The 19,712-nt window shown below is 33.2% G+C and overlaps 1 protein-coding gene across 1 annotated transcript in view; it reads right to left on the minus strand.

The window, feature by feature from the left end:
- Positions 1 to 1,116: 1,116 nt before the first annotated feature.
- SPEF2 (sperm flagellar 2) overlaps positions 1,117 to 19,712 on the minus strand; it is a 72,812-nt gene continuing 54,216 nt past the window's right edge. The window contains exons 28-34 of the mRNA XM_031507294.2: positions 14,342 to 14,448; positions 13,153 to 13,335; positions 11,158 to 11,250; positions 10,371 to 10,544; positions 7,017 to 7,205; positions 6,773 to 6,895; positions 1,117 to 1,670 (exon numbers count right to left, since the gene is read on the minus strand). Coding sequence (XP_031363154.2) covers positions 1,587 to 1,670; positions 6,773 to 6,895; positions 7,017 to 7,205; positions 10,371 to 10,544; positions 11,158 to 11,250; positions 13,153 to 13,335; positions 14,342 to 14,448 — 953 coding nt within the window. The 3' untranslated portion in view covers positions 1,117 to 1,586. The remainder of the gene's footprint in view (positions 1,671 to 6,772; positions 6,896 to 7,016; positions 7,206 to 10,370; positions 10,545 to 11,157; positions 11,251 to 13,152; positions 13,336 to 14,341; positions 14,449 to 19,712) is intronic.

Below are 19,712 nucleotides of genomic sequence, written 5' to 3' on the forward strand. Positions count from 1 at the left end.
CTCTTAGTTGTTGTCTAACCATTTCTCTTTTTTTTGCTGTTGCTTTTTTGATACAGAATTGTTTTATAACTCAGAAAGGCAATCTAGAAACCTCACAAGCAATATCATCATTTGTGAGTACTATACTATCTCATGCATACTTGGCTAAAAAGTAATAAACTATATTAAAATGAAAAAATACTCTGTGCAGATAGCATTCTCAGCAAAGGGTAAAGGTTTGTGGTTCCCTATGGGTTATATGACTTCCATAAGATTATTTGTATTCTTAAAGAGCATCATATGTTCAAATACTTTGCTGAATCAAAACAGGGAAAAGACCATTTAAACAGTTTGCACAATTTTTCTGAGGGTAATGATGAATGCAGAAAATTAGGAGTGAAGGATTCATGCTCCAGAATGAAGGAGCAGTGCTCAGATACAAGCTACTAAGTCAGTGTAGAATGCTGAAGGTTTGCTAATATCTTGGGCAGCAGACAGACTAAAATTAGACCATATACTTAGTTCAGATAATCACAGTTGCCAGTTTCCTATGTTTAGTCTTCAGAAAACTTGATACTGTAGATCAGATGAATACCAGAATACCACTGAAAGCCGAGAATTTTTTATGCATCCATTTTCAAATCCAGGGGAATTATTTACAAGGAGTGGTCTGAAACATATGTCACAAAGGTCCGTGAAAGAACAGTTCCTATCAACTTATTGTAAGCTGTCCCTAGACACAAGAGAATGGAGAAATTGGATAAAACTGCATTTAAACACAAAGATCCTATTATCCAGGAAAACCAGTAAGACTCAGACTTCATACAGAAAAAGAAACACCCACTTAAGCTGTAAGGAGAACGTTTGACTAAGACTCTTCTTAATCTGCCAGAGAAGTCAACATTCTCTAGGTGTCATGGTGTGCAATAGATATTTTTAGACAAGCACCTATCACATATGAAAATTCAGAGTATGTGGTGCCCTTGAACGCACTGTGTCAATAAAAAAAGGATAGCAGGCGGCATAATTGAGATGTACTGCAAGGTTAGAAACAGAAAGGTTCAATGGCAAAGATTCATCATCTCCAATGTCACCAAACACTGTTTTCATTAACATGATGCCCAATTTGTCCTGGTCTTAGAGAAAACAATTTTCATTTATTTTTTTAATTAAAAATTGCAACATGCTTTAAAAGATTAATTGATTACAGCATTAAATTCATTAAAAGTTAATTAATTAATAAACTGTACAGATAACAAAAGCTGAATAGATATCTTAGTACATTTAGAAGAACTGGATATATTCTTTAACCATATCTTAATGCCAACATTACCATCTCTATTTAAGTTCAGAAATGGGATTAATTTTATTTAGAAATATCATCAGACTATTTAAGATGAGCAAACCATAACTTTCCCTTTTTGTGGTTTTGTTGTTTTGTTTATTTTAATTTTAAAGTAACAGAAAATGTGTAGTTGGATGGGATTTTGCTCTTGCAACAATAAACAAAAAAACATTTCTCATGGAAGAGAGGACTGTACCTGTAAGACACATTTCATACAGACTTTGAGAAAAAAGATTTCTTAATGTTCATAAACAGTAGTTTTTCATACATTTATGTCTTCACATGTGTTTTGTTCCCCATCAGTTGATTGTGCTTCTTTGGATCTTTGGAGAAAGACTTTTATATCCTATGAAAAGAAAAAAGGAAATATTAAAAGTAATTTCATGTTGCAGCCTGAAAACTGCAGTAATAACACCTGTCTATCCATGGGGTGAGCTTTCCACTGACTAGATTATGGAGAAAAACTAACTTCAGTGGAGGTAAATTGTAGATTCCCCATGTTACAGACAATGTCTTCCAGCAGGACACTGGAACTTATTCAGCTGAGGTGCTGTAATATCACTGTGACGATATTTTCATGTTATCCACAGGACTTAATTTCCTTCGGTGGTTTTACAAAACAACACTATGTTTAAATGAGACTCTTAAACAGAAATCGTAAACATCAGCTTAATATTATTGGTAAAGAGAGGTATCAAGACTGTTGTTTAAACCAGTAAATATTATTCAGAACATACAATGACAAATTCTTCAATTAAGGACTTTTTTTTATTATGTCATATTTCAGACTGAACTTTAATTTAACAAGTTTAACAATTAATCCCTTAACAATTCCAGGGAATACATATTAAAAAAATAAGTAACTAACACTTTGAATAATATATACCTTCAGTAGGTTAATTTTATGCTTAATTCTTTATAACATATTGTCTGATTTGTTGATTTTCAATAATTTTGTATTAACAGAATCTTCTCCATTTCCCATTTCAGCAGTACTATCCATTGGAGGATGTGTTAGTAAGATGAACAAGGAATTTTTGTTTTAAAATAATAACATGCTGAGCATTCAATACAAAAATAAATATTTAACTTTCTAGCATCTTCTGATACTGTCAGAATACACATTTTTTCCTTTAGGAGAATAATTAACAGTCAGATTTTTTTATTGTATGTAGTATTTTTACATACATGTAGTGCAATATATATTTTGTGCATATTTTGAATATACAACCTTTTCTCAAGAGCAGAAACTGCCTGTATGTAATGATGCCTAACAAACTTACAAAATACCAGAAGTATTTCAGTGAATACAAAACTATGCTAAAAGAAAGTATTACCAGTCTTTGGTTTTAGAAGGTTGCACTAATAGGAGACACTTACTTATAAGGAGTCACTTTTTCAGCAAATTGAGTCAGAATAAGTAATTTCAATCCTGGTTAGATAAAAATAAATGTAGTACTAAATTCTGTCAAAAAACTTGATATAGAGTGCTCCAACAGTTTTATTATGTCTGTCTTTAATGAAGCAAACTTTTTTTAAGGTGAAAACATAATATTTATATTTCTTTACTTTAAGAAACAACATATTTTATGTACATTAAATTTTCTAAGATTATTTAGTGATGGGATGAATGATCAAGAGAAGCATAACATAGGTCTCTTTTTTCAATGAGGTACTTAAACACTCAGTTGGGTTTTTCTTTCCTTGCACACTGGGACATTTAAAATGCCACATGAAAAAAGGTTCTCAAGTTTCATAGGTATTACAGTTACAGCTTATGACTAAAGAGTGATTCAGCAGTACTTTTTTTCTGTCAAAAGTTGTATTTAATATAATCTATATGAACTCTCCCTATCACAAGAAGCTCTTCTACTTTGTGAAATGATACATGGAGTTCTGAATGTTTGTTGTGTAATATTAAACGGCTGCTGTGAGTATAAATAGGTTTTGTAATACTTCTTCAACATACTAATAAATATTTTTTCAAAAAGCCATGTTAACTATAGGTTAATAGAAATCCCACTTCAGTGGAACTCCTATCTGAAAGAATACCTGGATTATGTTACTAAAATGATTAACAGAATGAACAACATTAACAGCAGTAACCACATGAACAAATAATTTAGACTGAACAAGCATAATGCCTCTGCTTAATAGATTCAAAACATAAGCACATAGAAATATGATGTGATATCCCTATCCTCAAAAACAGAACTTATTTTAAACCTGTTTTAAAAACAGAATTATTTTAAAGGGCTATTCAGGATTTGAAAGCATAATAAGAAATAGAATGCAATTTATCCAATGCATAATATTTTTATATTAATAAATTGAATGCTAATTATCAAATTACCTTATCTTCAATAATTATAATTTAGTTTACTCAAAGTAACAAATACTTTATTGAGCATTAAGAATTTTAGAAGTAGAATATATCCCAGACTCTTTATTTAAATTTATCACAATCAAAATGCAGAATTATTAAAATATGTGGTTATTTCTGTTTTACCATATCTGTGACAGTCTCAGAACAGATGGTAAAATTTGTAACAATAAATAATGAGGTCTAAAGAAAATTCCTTAATTGACCAAATTGAATAGATTTACACATGCAGTGGAAAAAAGCAGAATTGCTTGCTTCTCCCATCTGAATCAGCTGGTCTAATAAAAAAAATATTCTCTAATTTATTATTAAAGTTATTGAAAGACTATTTGAGCATGTAATGAAGTACCCTCATAAACATAGACATGTCAGGGTCATAATCTATTCTCAAGGAATAAATTTTATCTGATCAGTGAAAAAAAATGTGTTGATATTGGCAAACACTGGAAAGGTCTAGTTAGGACCAGAAAACCTTGTAATCAGGTCAGAAAAGACAAGATGAAAAAAGTAATAGAATTTCTGGGCATATTAATTTGTAGACATTTGTACTAAGGCTAACAGAAAGGTCACCATCATGTAGGATGGTGCCAGCCCACTAGCAGAGAAAACAAAATCCCTGCAAAAGACAATATATCTTACATGGAAAAAAAAGTTAAGATATGACAAATAATAATGGTTGAAATTGAACAGCTCATCAAGCTCCAAAAGAATCAGGTATCCCAACTTAAATTTGAAAAATTGTAAGCTAGATGCCCTCTATTATAGTTTTCAGCAAAACGTTTTACTTTCTGCTGTTTATGACTGCATTAGTACAAACATTTTAACTTTTAGAAACCACACCCTGACTTGCTATATTTATCTTGTAAAAGATCTCAAAATAACAGCACTGTGGTTGACTTTCATTTTTATAGACATCTCTGAGGAGAATTTCTGCAAAAATAATTGATGCTAAAAATATTGTCTTGGAAAGAAAAAAGTTCACCTGTTCTCCAAATAGGGAATTGATACAGGAAAAATCTTCCTGAAGTATGTATCTAATAGACCAGATTTGCAACATACCTAAAACAATGGCCCCTGGGTCTCTATGCCTGTTTGTTGGTGAAAAAAAAACTTTTTTGGTAAACCTGAGTGTTGACTTCATTTATAAAACCAAAGTCTGTATTTAACAGTACAGTCAAGGAATGAAATAGTTTGGGTTTAAGTACAGAAATCATAGAGTACAATATTTGAGATGCAGTCAGTAAAAGCCTTTTCAAGAGGAAATTTTAAGTATTAGAAATTATAACTGAAGCTCTGTATCACCTAACTGTTGAGTCAGGAGATACTGGAATCAATGGAATCTGCCAAATAAGTGGAAAAATGTCTCATTTAAGTGAAATGATACCAATATATAAACATGATGTGGGAATTCCTCTGTGCTAGAATATGTGCACTGAAACCTTCAGTTGTTGCCAAGAGTCACATATACTGTCTTGCAGCTTTTCTCATAGACTGACAATTTTTATAACTGAACTGCCCGGAATATCCTACCAGCTAGAAATAGCACAGGTAATTGATGGTAGGTAATACAATTTAAACATGCACTACAATCTACTCTTTAAGTTATGTAACAAAGTACCCCCTAAAAATGGTAAAGGAAAATCAGAAACCTTAATAAAGAATAGATATGGTGTGCTTGATTTTCAGCTATTGGCCAGTGTGGAAACATTTTAACAGAGTCCCTGCAAATTGCCAAGCATATAGATATGGCTTTACTCAGTTTACATCCTAATTAAGTTTTACCGTAGGTTTCATCACATTTGGTTTTCATGAAGAGGCTGCATTATATTAAATGCTACAAAGTCAGTGAACATTTGTGTAAACAACAGTTCTTGAGGTGGAACATATCTAAAGAACTAATTTAAAAAACACTTTGGTCTACAAGAAATTCAGTGATGTTGGAAAAAAAATCAAATCAGAAAATGCAGTATTCAAATAAATAAAAAGAGTCAGGAAGAAAGAATGGGGAAGGGAAGGGAGGAATGACCTAACATCCCAACATTGCATGGCATCTGTCTTCCCAAATTGGCTGAGACATCAACATAGGCAGGATGGACACACATGGATATCTATAATCTTCAATTTTATTCTCTTGTCTTTGTCTTACATTTTCTATCACTTTCTAATGTGGCAAATGCATTTTTAACCCTCACTCTTACTGAGTAAATATATTATTTTATTGTATTTCATCTTTGATTGACAGTCATTGTGAGTGATAAAATAAATTCTGGGCAATTCACATCCTTATCACAAGAGAGGACTATAATTAAGAAATAGCAAGTTACTCCTAAACTATCATGTATCTTATTCAGATTAACATTTTGTGGGCCACTATGGGGGTGATCACCTAAAACTTGTGAAGACTGTTTATTGTTTATTGACTGTTTGTTGTCCCTTTTGATGTGGGACATGCACATCCAGCATCCTCTCACCTTCTCATGCTGTTTTCTTACACCCCGTGCATCAAGCATTTTTGCCGTATTTTTACACCTTGAATAGGGTGATTCTCTGGCCCAAACTTGCCTTTTGTGCAGCTGTTTTAATGTTTAAACATAGGTTCAGGCAGCAAGGAGGCTCTAGACAATGACAGAGAAGAACACTTGGACCTGTACTGCCTCTGCATGCCCTTTTCTGCTGTCTGGTTGGCCTGGGGTGGAATGGGATCTGTAGCAACTGCATGAACATGTATTTTACAGTGTCCTGCAGTATGATCCTGTTGGGGGGATAATTCAACCAGATTCCTTTCTATAGATGGGGAGAAAGGCAAAGCCTCATCAAACGAGGCTGTGGAAAACTTGTAAGCAGTTCAGGCCAGCAAGACTTGCACAATAAACAGGTCCAAAAGCAAACCAGTCTTCGATGGAAGGAATTTTCACAGAAAACAGAAAACCTGATCTACACTACAGCTGCTGGGATGTACAGCTGATCTACATTGCAAATTGGCAGTATCTACATTAATTACATGCACATTTCTGGGACAATGCAAATTTAAGCATGTATCTTTTGTCCCAGACAGGAATACTTACAGGAAGTTTGTACTCTTGGCATGTGTTAATCAAATCTTCCATGAAAGGATGCTTCAAAAGGAGTTCAACTGCAATGGGTGTCAGATCTTCAGCACCTAATTCTTGGTACATCTTGATGAAGTGCTTTAAGTAAAAATAATACATGGTCAATTTATTGTAAAAAAAAGTGGAAAAGCAAAGATCACAGTATATTTTTTAACATATGATGCAAATTACAAAACTATCCTTGAATCAATCTACCTACTTTATCATAGCTGTCTTCCTTCTCCAGACAGCTAAATCTATGATAATCTTCATCTTTGCTTCCTCCAGTATGAAACACTTTGAGTAGAGATGCCACTGAAATAATTCCTTCACCTGTGTAATTCAAGACTTCTTTTTCATCCTCTTTTAAAGTCTTTTCATTTGACAATATGTTGAGGCTTGAAGAATCCTAAAAATTTAGGCATAGGTATCATACTTGGGGATAAACAATCTGTCAGTAGATTATCTGTTTCAGTTAAACACCCATTAAGAACCAATGGATTATAATTCCAAATTTCAGTTCTTACAAAACAAAAGTTATCAACTCACACAAAATTATCTACTGCACCATAGCACAGAGGAATAAATTCTGGCAATCCAGAAATATCCATAATGTTGGAATTACCAGAAATTTAATAGACAGCTTTTTCCAGGAATGTGGCAAACATTGCACAGAAAAGCTAGTATTTCTCAGAGCAACAAAACGTAAAAGTATTTAATGTTTACAAACTACAATACCAAGAAATTGGTGTTTATTTAAGGAGTAAACTTGGTAATTCTGGCTGTTCACAAGGAAAAAAAAAAACAGTATGAATTTTCTAGTCCAAATTTAGTCACTGCAAGAACTCTGTTTTGGCCAAGAGTTAACCAGCTCTCTACAGAAACAGGTATTCTCTAGTTTATGCAGAAAAATTAAGTTTACTTTAAGCAAGAAATTAGGTAATTTTGTGGTGATATTAGAGCTGGTTAAAGAGAAAAAAAACAACCTAAAACTAAACAAAAAAAACTGCTGTAGAGAATTGTGAACACAAAGATGAGAAAAGATCTCACAGAGGTGAACAGTGCTTTGACTAGATTATGTCACAACGTAGACTAACCACTAGCAACAGGAAATTTATGTAATTGAACAAACCATTTATTTTCTCATTAAAGAGAAAAGGTTCTCAAGTGAGAGAGAGAGACGCTGCTGAGGTTCAGTCACACTTGTGCTGTGTGCCTTGGGTCTTAATATATTTCATTTTGAGCACTGAAGGAGTAGAGTCATTTACAGTCTTTTTAACACACAATAATCAAGATTACAGAATTACCAGCACTGAAGTTTATCCATCTGTCATAGGATTGCTTACATTGAGCTGTGAGACCTACACAACTAATAACAACATTATTTAGACTTCAAATGAAGCTAGTGAAAGAATTCTCAAGAATATGTTAGTCTGAGCTTCTCTTAACAACATGAAGACTTTAGATGTATTTCTGCAGGCAGATACTAATGAGAAGACATTACAATTACCAGCACAGAACAAGAAAAAGAGAAGAGGCAAATTAGGTAAAATTCTGTAAGTGCCTATGTATGAGCCAGCTACCTAAGGTGTAAAACTTCCTAGAGATTAACTAGATGGCTCTTTATATTTCACTAATGACTGTTCCACTGATAATATTCACTACATTTCCAGTACCTGGAGTGAGAATGGGGATGTTTAGATCACATGTAAACAGCCACAGGGAAACAAAGGTTTAGGTCCTTAATTTGATGATGAAACCACTTTGGATGTCATCAGGACTCTGTGTATTTGATGGAGCTTGGCTCAAACCGACACAATATCAATGCACCATTTCCTTTTTGACCCCTTGTGTTTGTGGAATAACCTCCATAAAATTCTGGCTCTAGTAAAGCCTATAGAGAAAACTAATTTACGTCAGTGGTATGGGATTTGTTTTGTTTCCTTCTGCCTATATTCAACATTATTGTTTAAGTGCACAGGCATGGAACACAAGGCATAAGAAAGAAATATTAAAAAAAATAAAATATTAATAAAAAAGAAAATATTAAAATTATGTTTTCAAGTCAGTCCAGTGGTTCTGCGCACCAGCCTAGACAACTGTAAAGTCAGAGAGAATCCATAAAAGCAAGATTCGTTTAACATCTAATTCTTGGATATTCCTATATTTCTGAGGGACTCTCCAAGGTGAATTAGGCACACAATCTGTCTATTTAATACATACATCAGATAGAGCACATATTCACAGAGCTAATGCCTTGAGTGAGAAAGCAGGCTTGAGGAAATGCTCAGGTTAGAAGGGACATCTCTTCTCAGAGATCCAGTTAATTCTGGGCTGAAGGCAAATGCTCCCCTTCACTCGTGACTCACAGCCTTAAGAAGTTATTGATACATAGGTGATAATTCCAGTGTGCTTATTGATATACTACCAAACTTCCAACCAAACAGATGAAACCAAGCAGAAAATGGTAAAGAGGAGAATAGGCTGTGTAGCTTTATATCCAATGAGATGAAAGTTAGAACTTTTCACCAAAATATGGGAAATTAATACCACAATATCTAATTAGGAGCATTCTGTGCTCTCCTTCTTCCTATGAAATGTGGAAGGTCATATTGCCTCATTCAGTCTCTTCAGTGCATAAAAACTCCACTGTGCCAAACAAAACACAGGGAAGTATAGTAACTTCTGTAATTTGAAATTATCAAATGCTATTTTGCATATGTATATGATTACCCTGTGTAGTAAAATAATGCCTTTTCTATGCTGTTTCTAGAGATCTCAATTATACTTTAAGTTCTGGGCAAATGCTGGAGTCACTGTGGTTGCATCAGGGCAATGAATAATTTTATTATCTTGAGCAGCAACCTCTTTCCAAGCTGCGTACAAATAAATAATTTATGTCAAAATAAGTACAAAAATTACTTAACTTCAATAAATATAAATATTCACTAATTAGTAACTGATACATGCAGTAGACTAATTTGAGTTTTAAGACTTTAATAATAAGAACATACTCCAGAAATACTAACACTGTTCAAATGATGAGTTTCATTTGATTTAACAATGCACTCATCATGGCTGAAAAAATAATTAAAAATATATTTGAAACTAATTATTATTATTATTATACTTTCCGGTTTACAGATAAACCTAAACACTTGGAAGTAATGCAACAAAGATGTGTCTGAATACCCCAAAGAAACATAGTGGAAAATAAAGTAAGACCAGAAATAATACCAGGTCTTACATCTTGAGATAACATCACTGTAAGTCACACTGCAGTCTAATTCCAGAGGACTGTCAGCTGGTCAATTAAGCAAAAGAATACTTCCATTCGTATATGTAAGGAGTAGTCACCAGTAAATATCTTAAGCTTTCATGAATGGCAAGCAAATTTCCAGACTTTTGAAAGACTCCTTCTCAGTATTATTACCAATGCAATATTCCCATTAATTCAGTGAGACTACTTGAGACTACTGGACCTACCCAGGATAAGCAAATATAGAGAAACCTAGTTAATTTATCATTTGAAAGTACTACTACTATTCTCTAGTATTTTTCTGTAATGTTTTACCACACATGGAAGGGAAGCTTTCTTTTTTCTGTGAATGCATGTTCCAGTAGCAATGCTAAGTGCTCTGTATACACCTTCAACTGGATCAGAGTGGGAGGCGAAATAAAGCAGCATCTCAATATAGTCCAGCAGAGCAGAGTCTTTTTTGGTATCCGCAAATAAATGGAAGAAAAACTATAAAAGGGCAAAAATGAGCAAATTAATTTCTATAAGTTGACTTCAATGAAATACAAATCAAGGACTGTAGAGAAAAGCATGAAATATAGTAATTACTGCTAATAAGAGCTACTATATTTAAGAACATTTTGAGGCTGTACAAATCAAGGCTGTGATAAATCATAAATGTGTGTTAAGTAATTCAAGGAAATAGAAATTGAGTTTCGCAGAAAAGAGAGAAATAAAACCTTGTATCATGATAAATATGTTCAAAGCATTTTTTGTATCCAGATTATTATTAGCCCTCTCTTTCATAGAAAATTATATGAGCTCAGATGCAGTGGTCATTTGTGTCCCATTCTTTAAAAAGCTGGTTGCTGTGTAGCAAAATTAATGTCATTCAACAAAGAACAGGAGTAATTAAGTCTTTCTGAGCACACTATGATTTAGAATGCTCAAGGCTGACTCTTGGATTCCTTTCTACATTATTCTGAACCACCACTTGACCTGAAAAAAAATAAAAAAAAAAAAAATGCAGGACTTATTGAAAAAAAGAGACTCAAAAAACTCTGAAATGAGACCTATCATGTTTGAATAGTGATTTCTTGAAAATACCTATATTTTCAGTTACCTTTATGAGGTGTTTTAGCCTTTCTAAAGACACAGGTTCTTCGCAATTTTCTGTTATGCTTAGCTCTTCATTTCCATTAAACCATAAGCCAACCTGATTTCATAAGTAAATAAATAAATAAATAAATAACTTTGTTTATTTTCACACATTGAAATAAGGTGGTCTTTATATTCTAGCTGTTCAACACACAAGTTACAAAAGCCTAATCTCTGGATTTAATCAAACTGAATTTTTTATTAATATATAATGTGAAATTAATTAAGTAGCTGTTTGTATGTTGTAACAGATACTTGAGAAGTTACTGAAAATCAAATAGGATAGAAGTGAATATATGCTTTTGAAAAAAGTGAAAATTAATTATGTACTTGTAAATCTATGCTGTTGAAGAAGCAGGATATGATACGGAGTTTCTATGTATCTTCTGGTTTCTTCCTTTTAGGATATCCTTTGCTAACCCCTGCAGCTTTTGTCCAGACTGTACTTTTAGAAGAAAATGTCCATACAATTCAGGATGATGAAGGATGGAGTCACAGCTCTCCCCATGCTTACCTGCTCCCAGCAAGATGACCAAGAGTCCTACACAGCCAGAGCTAAAACTGGAAAAGTGCCCAGAACCAATTCTGTAGTACTAGACACAGGAAGGATAAGCTACGGTAGGCATGAACAAACTTCCTACAGAAAAATTCACTTGTGTGAATTACACTAGGTTGTACAAACAACATTACAGCAGGGACAACCCACCACCATTACCTGGAGATGAGCCCTGGCACTGTGTAGTTTACCAGTGTAGGTGCAGAGAGAGAGGACAGGTGAAGCAGCTGAAATTCCCAGTGGAAGGCTATTCAAACCAGTTGTTTATTGCATATTTACTGTCTTGTAATATTGAAATGATTAAATTAATTGCTCAGTTAATATTATATTTGAAATAGGATCCTGTGATAAAAATGTACATTCTTGATCTGCATGTCTAGTAACTGCTAGCTTATTTGCTCTTCAGGAAAACTTACAATAGAAAAATAAATGTACATAGACCTGCATTTTTTGTGGGTTTTCTGGCCTTGCAGAGTTTGTTTCTTAGAAAGTCTGTGGTGGGCAGGGATTGGCAGGTGCTCCTGGAAGTTTTAAATTAATCAAAGAAGTTCTGAAAATTGCAGGCCTCTGGACTAACACAGCTTTTATTTATTCTTCTTTAAAAACCAATGCTAGGTGAGTGGAAAACTAATTACAATAAATTTTCTATGAAATTTATTCAAAGCAGTTGGAAAATTATATTTACTATCACCAAACAAATACAGAAACTGGCAAGACTGGTGTATCTACAGACACCTTTATGTGTAAATATATGATACTTACAGTTAGTATAGCCCAAGAGAGTGAACCAGGATCATTATAAGTATAATTAAAATGCAAAATAAAAGTGAAAATGAACAGAATTTTGCTGAAAGGACAAAAATGTAGTCATGATATTCTTTCTGAAAAATCTTGCTGAATTATGTGACAATTCAAACAGAAGTTGTCTTCAGAAAAGTGATCAAAGAATTTTATAATTTTACACATATTCAAGGCTTGAGGAATGATCTTGAGAAAATTAATTCTTGGAAAAAATCTAGAAACATTTAATTAAAATGTAGTGGATGAGATGAAACTGAAATCCTTATTTCAAGTCATATCAAGTCAAGTAAATTAACAGTCATCAAAAAGCACACAGAATGGTTTCTTTAAAACAGAAAGGATTTTCACTTGAGATTAATTTATGGGAAAAGTAGGAAAATCAAGTTAAAAGTATATATAAGTAGCCTGATTTGTGGAACTATGGACAAGATACATATTAGGCCATCAATTTCAGGAAAACACTTATCACTACAAAGCTCCCTCAGACCTAAAGCATTTAAAATTCAGACTGATTTCTCAAGGTGAATAAAGCAAAAAACATATCATTCAATTCAGAAAGTTTAACAAAATAAAATTTGATTGAAAAATTAAAAGGATTATAACCTGTAAATAGTGCGCCTGTGTAATGAAGCCTGATCCAGTGACATCAACAGATTTGAAGACATGCAGTGTTTGGAGGAGTTGTGTCACAGATGGTACTGGCCAAGGCTGTGATGCTGCCAGCAAGAATTTGCGCCAGTCAGTAAGTTCTGAGTTCACTGTGAATTCAGATGCCAGATTTTCTAACTACAAAACCAAAATAGAAAATATTGTCAAAATACAGGTGTACATAAACAGTCTTTCAGTATTCTGTGTATCCTTAGGTATTTTCCTGGGCAGGATGAACAAGATTCTGCAGTGAGGTTTCACAAAGCAAAACAGGCCACAGGCCACTGTGTGTCAACTGATACCATTCTAAATAAACACTCTGTGTGCTCAAATAGGCATTTATATATGCCTTAGCCTGAGAATTTCCTTTTGTAAGTAAGTTCTTGCTTCCATGATAAATTTAAAAGTCTCTTTTAAAATTGTCTCTTTTAAGGAAAAAAAATTCTATTACTAAAATAAAGATAGGATTTATAAGCACTAAAAATTTTCAAAGAACACAGAATATGGGATGCACGCGCATTTTGTCTATTAATAGACAATATTTGACTGATAGCTTTCCTTGGATAATTAATTTCCTGTGCTGAAAATAGCTTCTATATAGTCAAGATGACAGATGTGACTAATTTTTACTAAACTCACTGGAACTACATCACTTTAGCATTAAAATGTTTTACTCATGCACTTCATCTGTGTAAAGAATATATGAATAAAATGATAAAATCATGTGAAATCCAATTAAATCTTAATGTGAATAATGGTCTACTGTCAGAAATAGTTACTTAAACATACTAACACAAGTAAATATTTTCATTCTGTAGCTTTGCTAGTAACATCTGATGTTTGAATCCGAAAGAGAAAATAATTCAGTATGAAGGATTTGAAAGTTTTCATGTTTCCAAATCTGAAAACCTTGGATGGTGTCTTAAGCACTGATATAATTTGCAAATTGTAAATAAATAAAGTGCTGACAAAATGTTTGGCACAGTCACTTCAATGATCCTTCCCTAGTGAAACAGAAGAATTTTAAAGAATAACTAATAATATCCTATAATATTATAATCTTCATTTTATCATACTAAGGACAATGCTGCATCTTCTACACAAACCAATATTCCAGTTGAAGAGAATATAGGGGTTCACTTACATCTGCAAGTGTTAAGTTCTTCCATGCATCAGGAAAGTAATTTATTCCAAGATTCAAATTAACCAAGCCACAAACAGTTTCAATAAATACTTTCTTTGGTATAAGACCTAATAAAAATCAATATAGAAATATGTTTAGACTTTAAATAGACCTCTTCTGTTAAAAAAAAATAAAAATTAATGGCTATATGAGAAAGTTATTTACTTTCCTATTATGCACTATTGATAATGCTAATATTTTCCAAACCAAACATAAAATCTCCTTATTTAAAATTAATCATATGTGACCTATCTAATAGCAAAATTTCAAATATTTCACTGCATTGCAGTTCTTCTGGTACTTGTCCTCATCTGCATTATGATCACTAATCTATCCTCACATGGTTTACACTGACAGTTAATGAGTATTCAGACACCAATCTCTCAGACTTCTGTGTATTGAATACCTAACAATATTTTCTTCCACTCTGCTCTATTTTAATCAATCATAAATCCATCTTCACTCTTTAAAGCAAGCATTAGCTAGAGAATAGAGTAGAAAACATGCATTGTTATCTGTTGAATTCTGCAACAAAATTCAACTGTTTGAAAAGCTTCTCAGGACTCACATTTGGGAGTTAGAAATAGCTCCATTAATTCTATTTAAAAAAAAAAAAAAAACCTAAGGAAAAAATCAGGTAAGTGCAGCAAACCCTATTTTTTAAAAAGCAGGAATAGATTTGCTTATGAACAAACAGAAACTCCAACCTTCATGTACGGTATCAAAGCACAAAATTATGTATAAAAATTTTTTAAAAACAGATAGGAGTCTTTTCTTTCAGAAATGGACTTTGCTGGGTCAGTGAGAGTTCACTGCAAAACCTCTGCAGTAACAATAAAAAATGTAAAAGAAGTTTCAAGTTATTTAAATTTTGAGAGATAAAGCTGAATTGGTCAGGTTGTGATCAATGCCATGGCATCAAAACAGGAGTTTTTAGATTACCTTTAAAATCAAACACAATCAGTGAAATGCTGGGAAGACTTACTTTTTTTTTTCCCTTTTCCAGTCAAACTTCTTGTCCATTTGAAAAGGCAAACCTGTGCACATTCTATGGCTAAGACACTTTTTTTGAAGTGAAACAGTGAAGTGAAATTTAGGTTGATGAAAAAGAGATGTAATAAGAATATAAAGAATGGGTTTGGGTATTAATTTCATTGTGTCATTGTTCAAAATCAAGTTGCTAATTTGAATGAATACTCTGCATCTCTGTAGACCTGTTTATCTCCATTCAGGAAAACCAGGATTAATGCTTTCAGCACATCTTAATACAGTAGAGAAATCCTATACAGATATAAACTTGGAGAGAAAAGGACAAAAATAGGTTTGGGAAGCTCAGTCTGTTGGGATAGAAAGAAGGAAAGGAGAAACACATGGACTTGAAGCCTTCAAATCCTCCCCCAAATTTCAGCATGAAAGGAAAAGCTGGGGAAAAAATACTGTCAGACTGCTAACAGTGTTCAGATATCTTGAAAGTTTTCATGTTATCTGCATTGAGAAAGAATATCTTCTAAAAAATGTGATAAATCATGTGCTGTTTCCTGAAACACCTTAGATTGTTAATATAATAATTTTAAGGTCAACAGAAATTTGGTTTTTTCATGAAAACTTAAATTCTCATTATTTCCATATAGCACAATGAAGTCTGCATCACAGGAGCATCATTACTGGGCCACATAATCTAAGATTCCATAAACCAGGTAACATTTTAGTGATTCATGGGGAAAACAGGCTATTGGTGCATGAATGAGCCAGTGAACAAAAAAACTACAGGGAAAATGTTTACATCTTCTTTGCAGTATCAGATTTTCTAGTGCTTTAAATAAATAGCCCAGCTAATAATTTTAGTTTTTTTGCTAAACATTTCCCTTTCCATTTGATTACTGCTAGTCTAACTTAGCTTTCTGTCACACCATCTTATATTTTAAACTGTTTAACTCCCACTATGATCTCCTTACATGAAGACAAATATGTAGTTCCTGTATTTATGATTTTTTGACTTCCTGAAATGAAATTTAATTTTGATTTTCTTCACAGAATTCTAAAAGGATAATAATATCCTCATATCATTTTTTGTGAAGCTACATGACTTCAGAAACATACACTGAAAGTATCTGAGAGACATGGAATTTAAAGACCTTGCATCAAAATTAATGTCTGAGATGGGATTAAAGGATCTAAATCACAACTTACATAAACTATGTAATTGTTTATATTAACTACTTTTGCTACTGACCTGTAGGGCAGTTTCTTTTACATTACTCCTCCTGAAACATCTGATGATGAATAATTCCAAAGTAATAGTAGTTCAAAATCTTCAAATGGACTGTGACTTAATTCCTTCTACTGACATATGTAGGAGGAATGAGGCAGTCCCAGAGAAAGAGAGGAAATTCCTCATAAACATGTGTTACTTACTGTGCTGTTAGGTACTTTGTCTAGACTTAGTGAATTTGGGTATATATTACAGAGCATAAAACTGTTTTTGAGTATCTGATTATAATATCAAACAAGAGGTGATTCATCATTTCAGCTCAAGGGCTGTCAGTGCTTCATAATCATGGAGAGATGCTGAGAGTGGGCAGCTACACAGACAGTACCCAGAAAAGAATACTGGTGTCTGCAAATGGTAGTCTGCAAGCAGTGAAAAAAAAATATGTCCTCTAGGAAGGAAAAAGGAAGACAATTCCCAGAACTGGCTTTTTCCACTTAGAAAGACTCATTTCAAAAAAGGTATGCTCTTTACAAAATCCTTTTGTAAGTACAAAATAAAAGACACCAAACCTAGTAAGTTTTAGTTAAATAATGTAGGAGACTGAATAGAAAATGAAACATTTTTAATTAGAAGGAGCAGTAGGCATCGTGTGAAAAGAATCAGTATTCATGAAGATTTTGAAAACTGGAGAGATGGTCAGGGTCAGTAAGTAAGCTTCCAGAAACAGATCAAAGTACTTTTCGGAAATGGACTGCACAAATTGATACATTTATTACACTGTAGATAAAACAATTCAGGAACAGACTTCTACCACATTGGAGAACAGGATTAGAATTCAAAGTGAACTTTAAAAACTGGAGATTAAGTCTAGAATAAAAGGACACTATCCAATAAAAATAAATGTCAAGTGCCCCACTGGGCTGACATAATGAACTGAATAAATGTCCCAAAGGGAATCCTACTGCCAAAATAAAATTTCTACAGAAAAATCTCTAAGGATTATAACATATTACAATAATACAAGAAAGTACATGGGAATTCACTGGAAATAATATTTCTTTCCCCCCGCCCCCACACAGATGTTAAGGCTCTGCTACAATACAACTTTGGAAATTCTAGATCAAGAATGATGGATGTAATCTAAAGACCTAAAGAAAACAGCAAGAATCATCACAGATTTAGAATATATCTCCTGAGACATGAAGTTGAAGGAATTCTGCTAGTTTCATGGATGAAGAGTATGAGAAAATATGTTTCTGCTCTGTATCATGGAGGTGACTTTAGTGTTACAGATAAAGAATCACCATTTTTTTGTTTTTATTTCTTTTTTTTTGTTTTCACCTGTTGGGTATCCTTGGGACACATTTTCAAACTTTTTCTGATCTTAGCATTGTTAAAAATCTCCATTTGAATATTTTGAGAGAAAAGAACCCTCTTGGTATTATGTGATTTAGAAGAAAACCCTTAAATTCACAATTTTCATGTATAACAAGCCATATATCTAATAAGGTAATCCATGAAATATATATCCTGTTGCTTATTAGACAAAGTGTATCTAAACTTTTTTTTTTTTGTCTGTGAAATCACAAGTTCAGATATTTTATACAATGCACAGTACTGATCCCTGTTTCTGTCAGAGATTAACTCCACTGGAGTGGACCAATACTCTTTAATGAGGCATTCCTTCAAAGCCTACTCCATTTCTGATGTGTATATATACATAAGGTATTGTATATACCCAGAAGAAGCATGAACATCTATGCAAAACACCAAAAAGAGACTGTATGCATATATATATATCTGTGTGTGTTTGTGTGGTATAACATAGCACAGTACAGAGCAGAGTTGAGTACAGTAGGGTGTGAAGCATTTGGTATCTTTTGCTATTACTACATAGATTTTATATTCAAAGTAGAATTATCTTGATTTAGAAATGATTGATTCAAAGGTGAATGACGTCATATTCACTTCTCCCAGATTAACTGTAATACATGTCACTTGCTGTTGGAAGAACCAAGAAGCCATCTTTTGATATAAATCATTGCTATTTCCTTGCTGGTAGAAATATATTCTGCTGGTATGCTTTACCTTTTGAAATTATCAAGTAGAAAGGTGCATTTAGAATATGTAGAATTATGAAAAGATATATTCTCTAAATGATATTCATTCTCAGCTCCTAGATTAAAAATCAAGATACAGTGATCTTATTGCAACCCTTACAAATATTCTTACAGGGCAATAAAAAGTACTTCAAGCCGCAAAGCAAATCAATCACATTCTGTCTGTAAGAGTACGTGTTATGGGACGAGTAATTTGTGCAATTAATAATCAGGACTTGGAAAATGGATCCATTCTGCCTCTGTAGGGAAGTCTTCAGAAGGACATGCCTGAGAAAGGTCATGTTAAATTTTATCTGGTTTGCACATTCTGTCAGGGTCTATATAGGGAGAGCCAGATTTAGCAATAGCATGGTATCTTCTAAAAATATTTTCTACTCTACCCAGTGTTATGGAGTTCATGCTCTTCAACATCTGCTCAGCAGAAGCTGTATCTTGTGAAGCAGAACTGGCAGCTTCCATGCAGGTAGCCCAAGCATGAGCTTCACTACTCTGGTGTGTGTCTATAAATTCAAGTTTGAAGTCATCAGTGCCAGAACAGAAATTATGAATATTTTCCTCCAAATCCACATTATGTTTACGACATGGTACACAAAACATTATTCCCCTTTCATCATCATATTTTAACCAGGAGTATTTTGTTAGCCATATTTTTGGAAACTGGTGATTCCTCTTTGTTTTCTGACGTTCCAAATATTTCTTCTCTTTCCCTCTGTCACCAACTTCTGTGTTGCTAGAAGAATTAGTCTTGCTTTTAAATTGCTTCAGTGCTCTTATGGCTATAATTTAAAAAGAAACAACTAAGTATAAGATAATTTTTATTTGATAAAATATCAGTTGTATCTTTTCTTTTTTGTCCATTTTTATCTTGTTAATTTGGGACTAGAGTATGACTTGAACAGCCATGAAAGAGAACAAGGAAAGCACACCTACTCTTAAATAAATTGAAGGCTACCAAGGATTCTTGTAAGAAATGGTCAGTTTTGATTTTGACTATTAGAAG

This window comes from Lonchura striata, chromosome Z (assembly GCF_046129695.1).
Source record: "Lonchura striata isolate bLonStr1 chromosome Z, bLonStr1.mat, whole genome shotgun sequence".
NCBI lineage: Eukaryota > Metazoa > Chordata > Aves > Passeriformes > Estrildidae > Lonchura > Lonchura striata.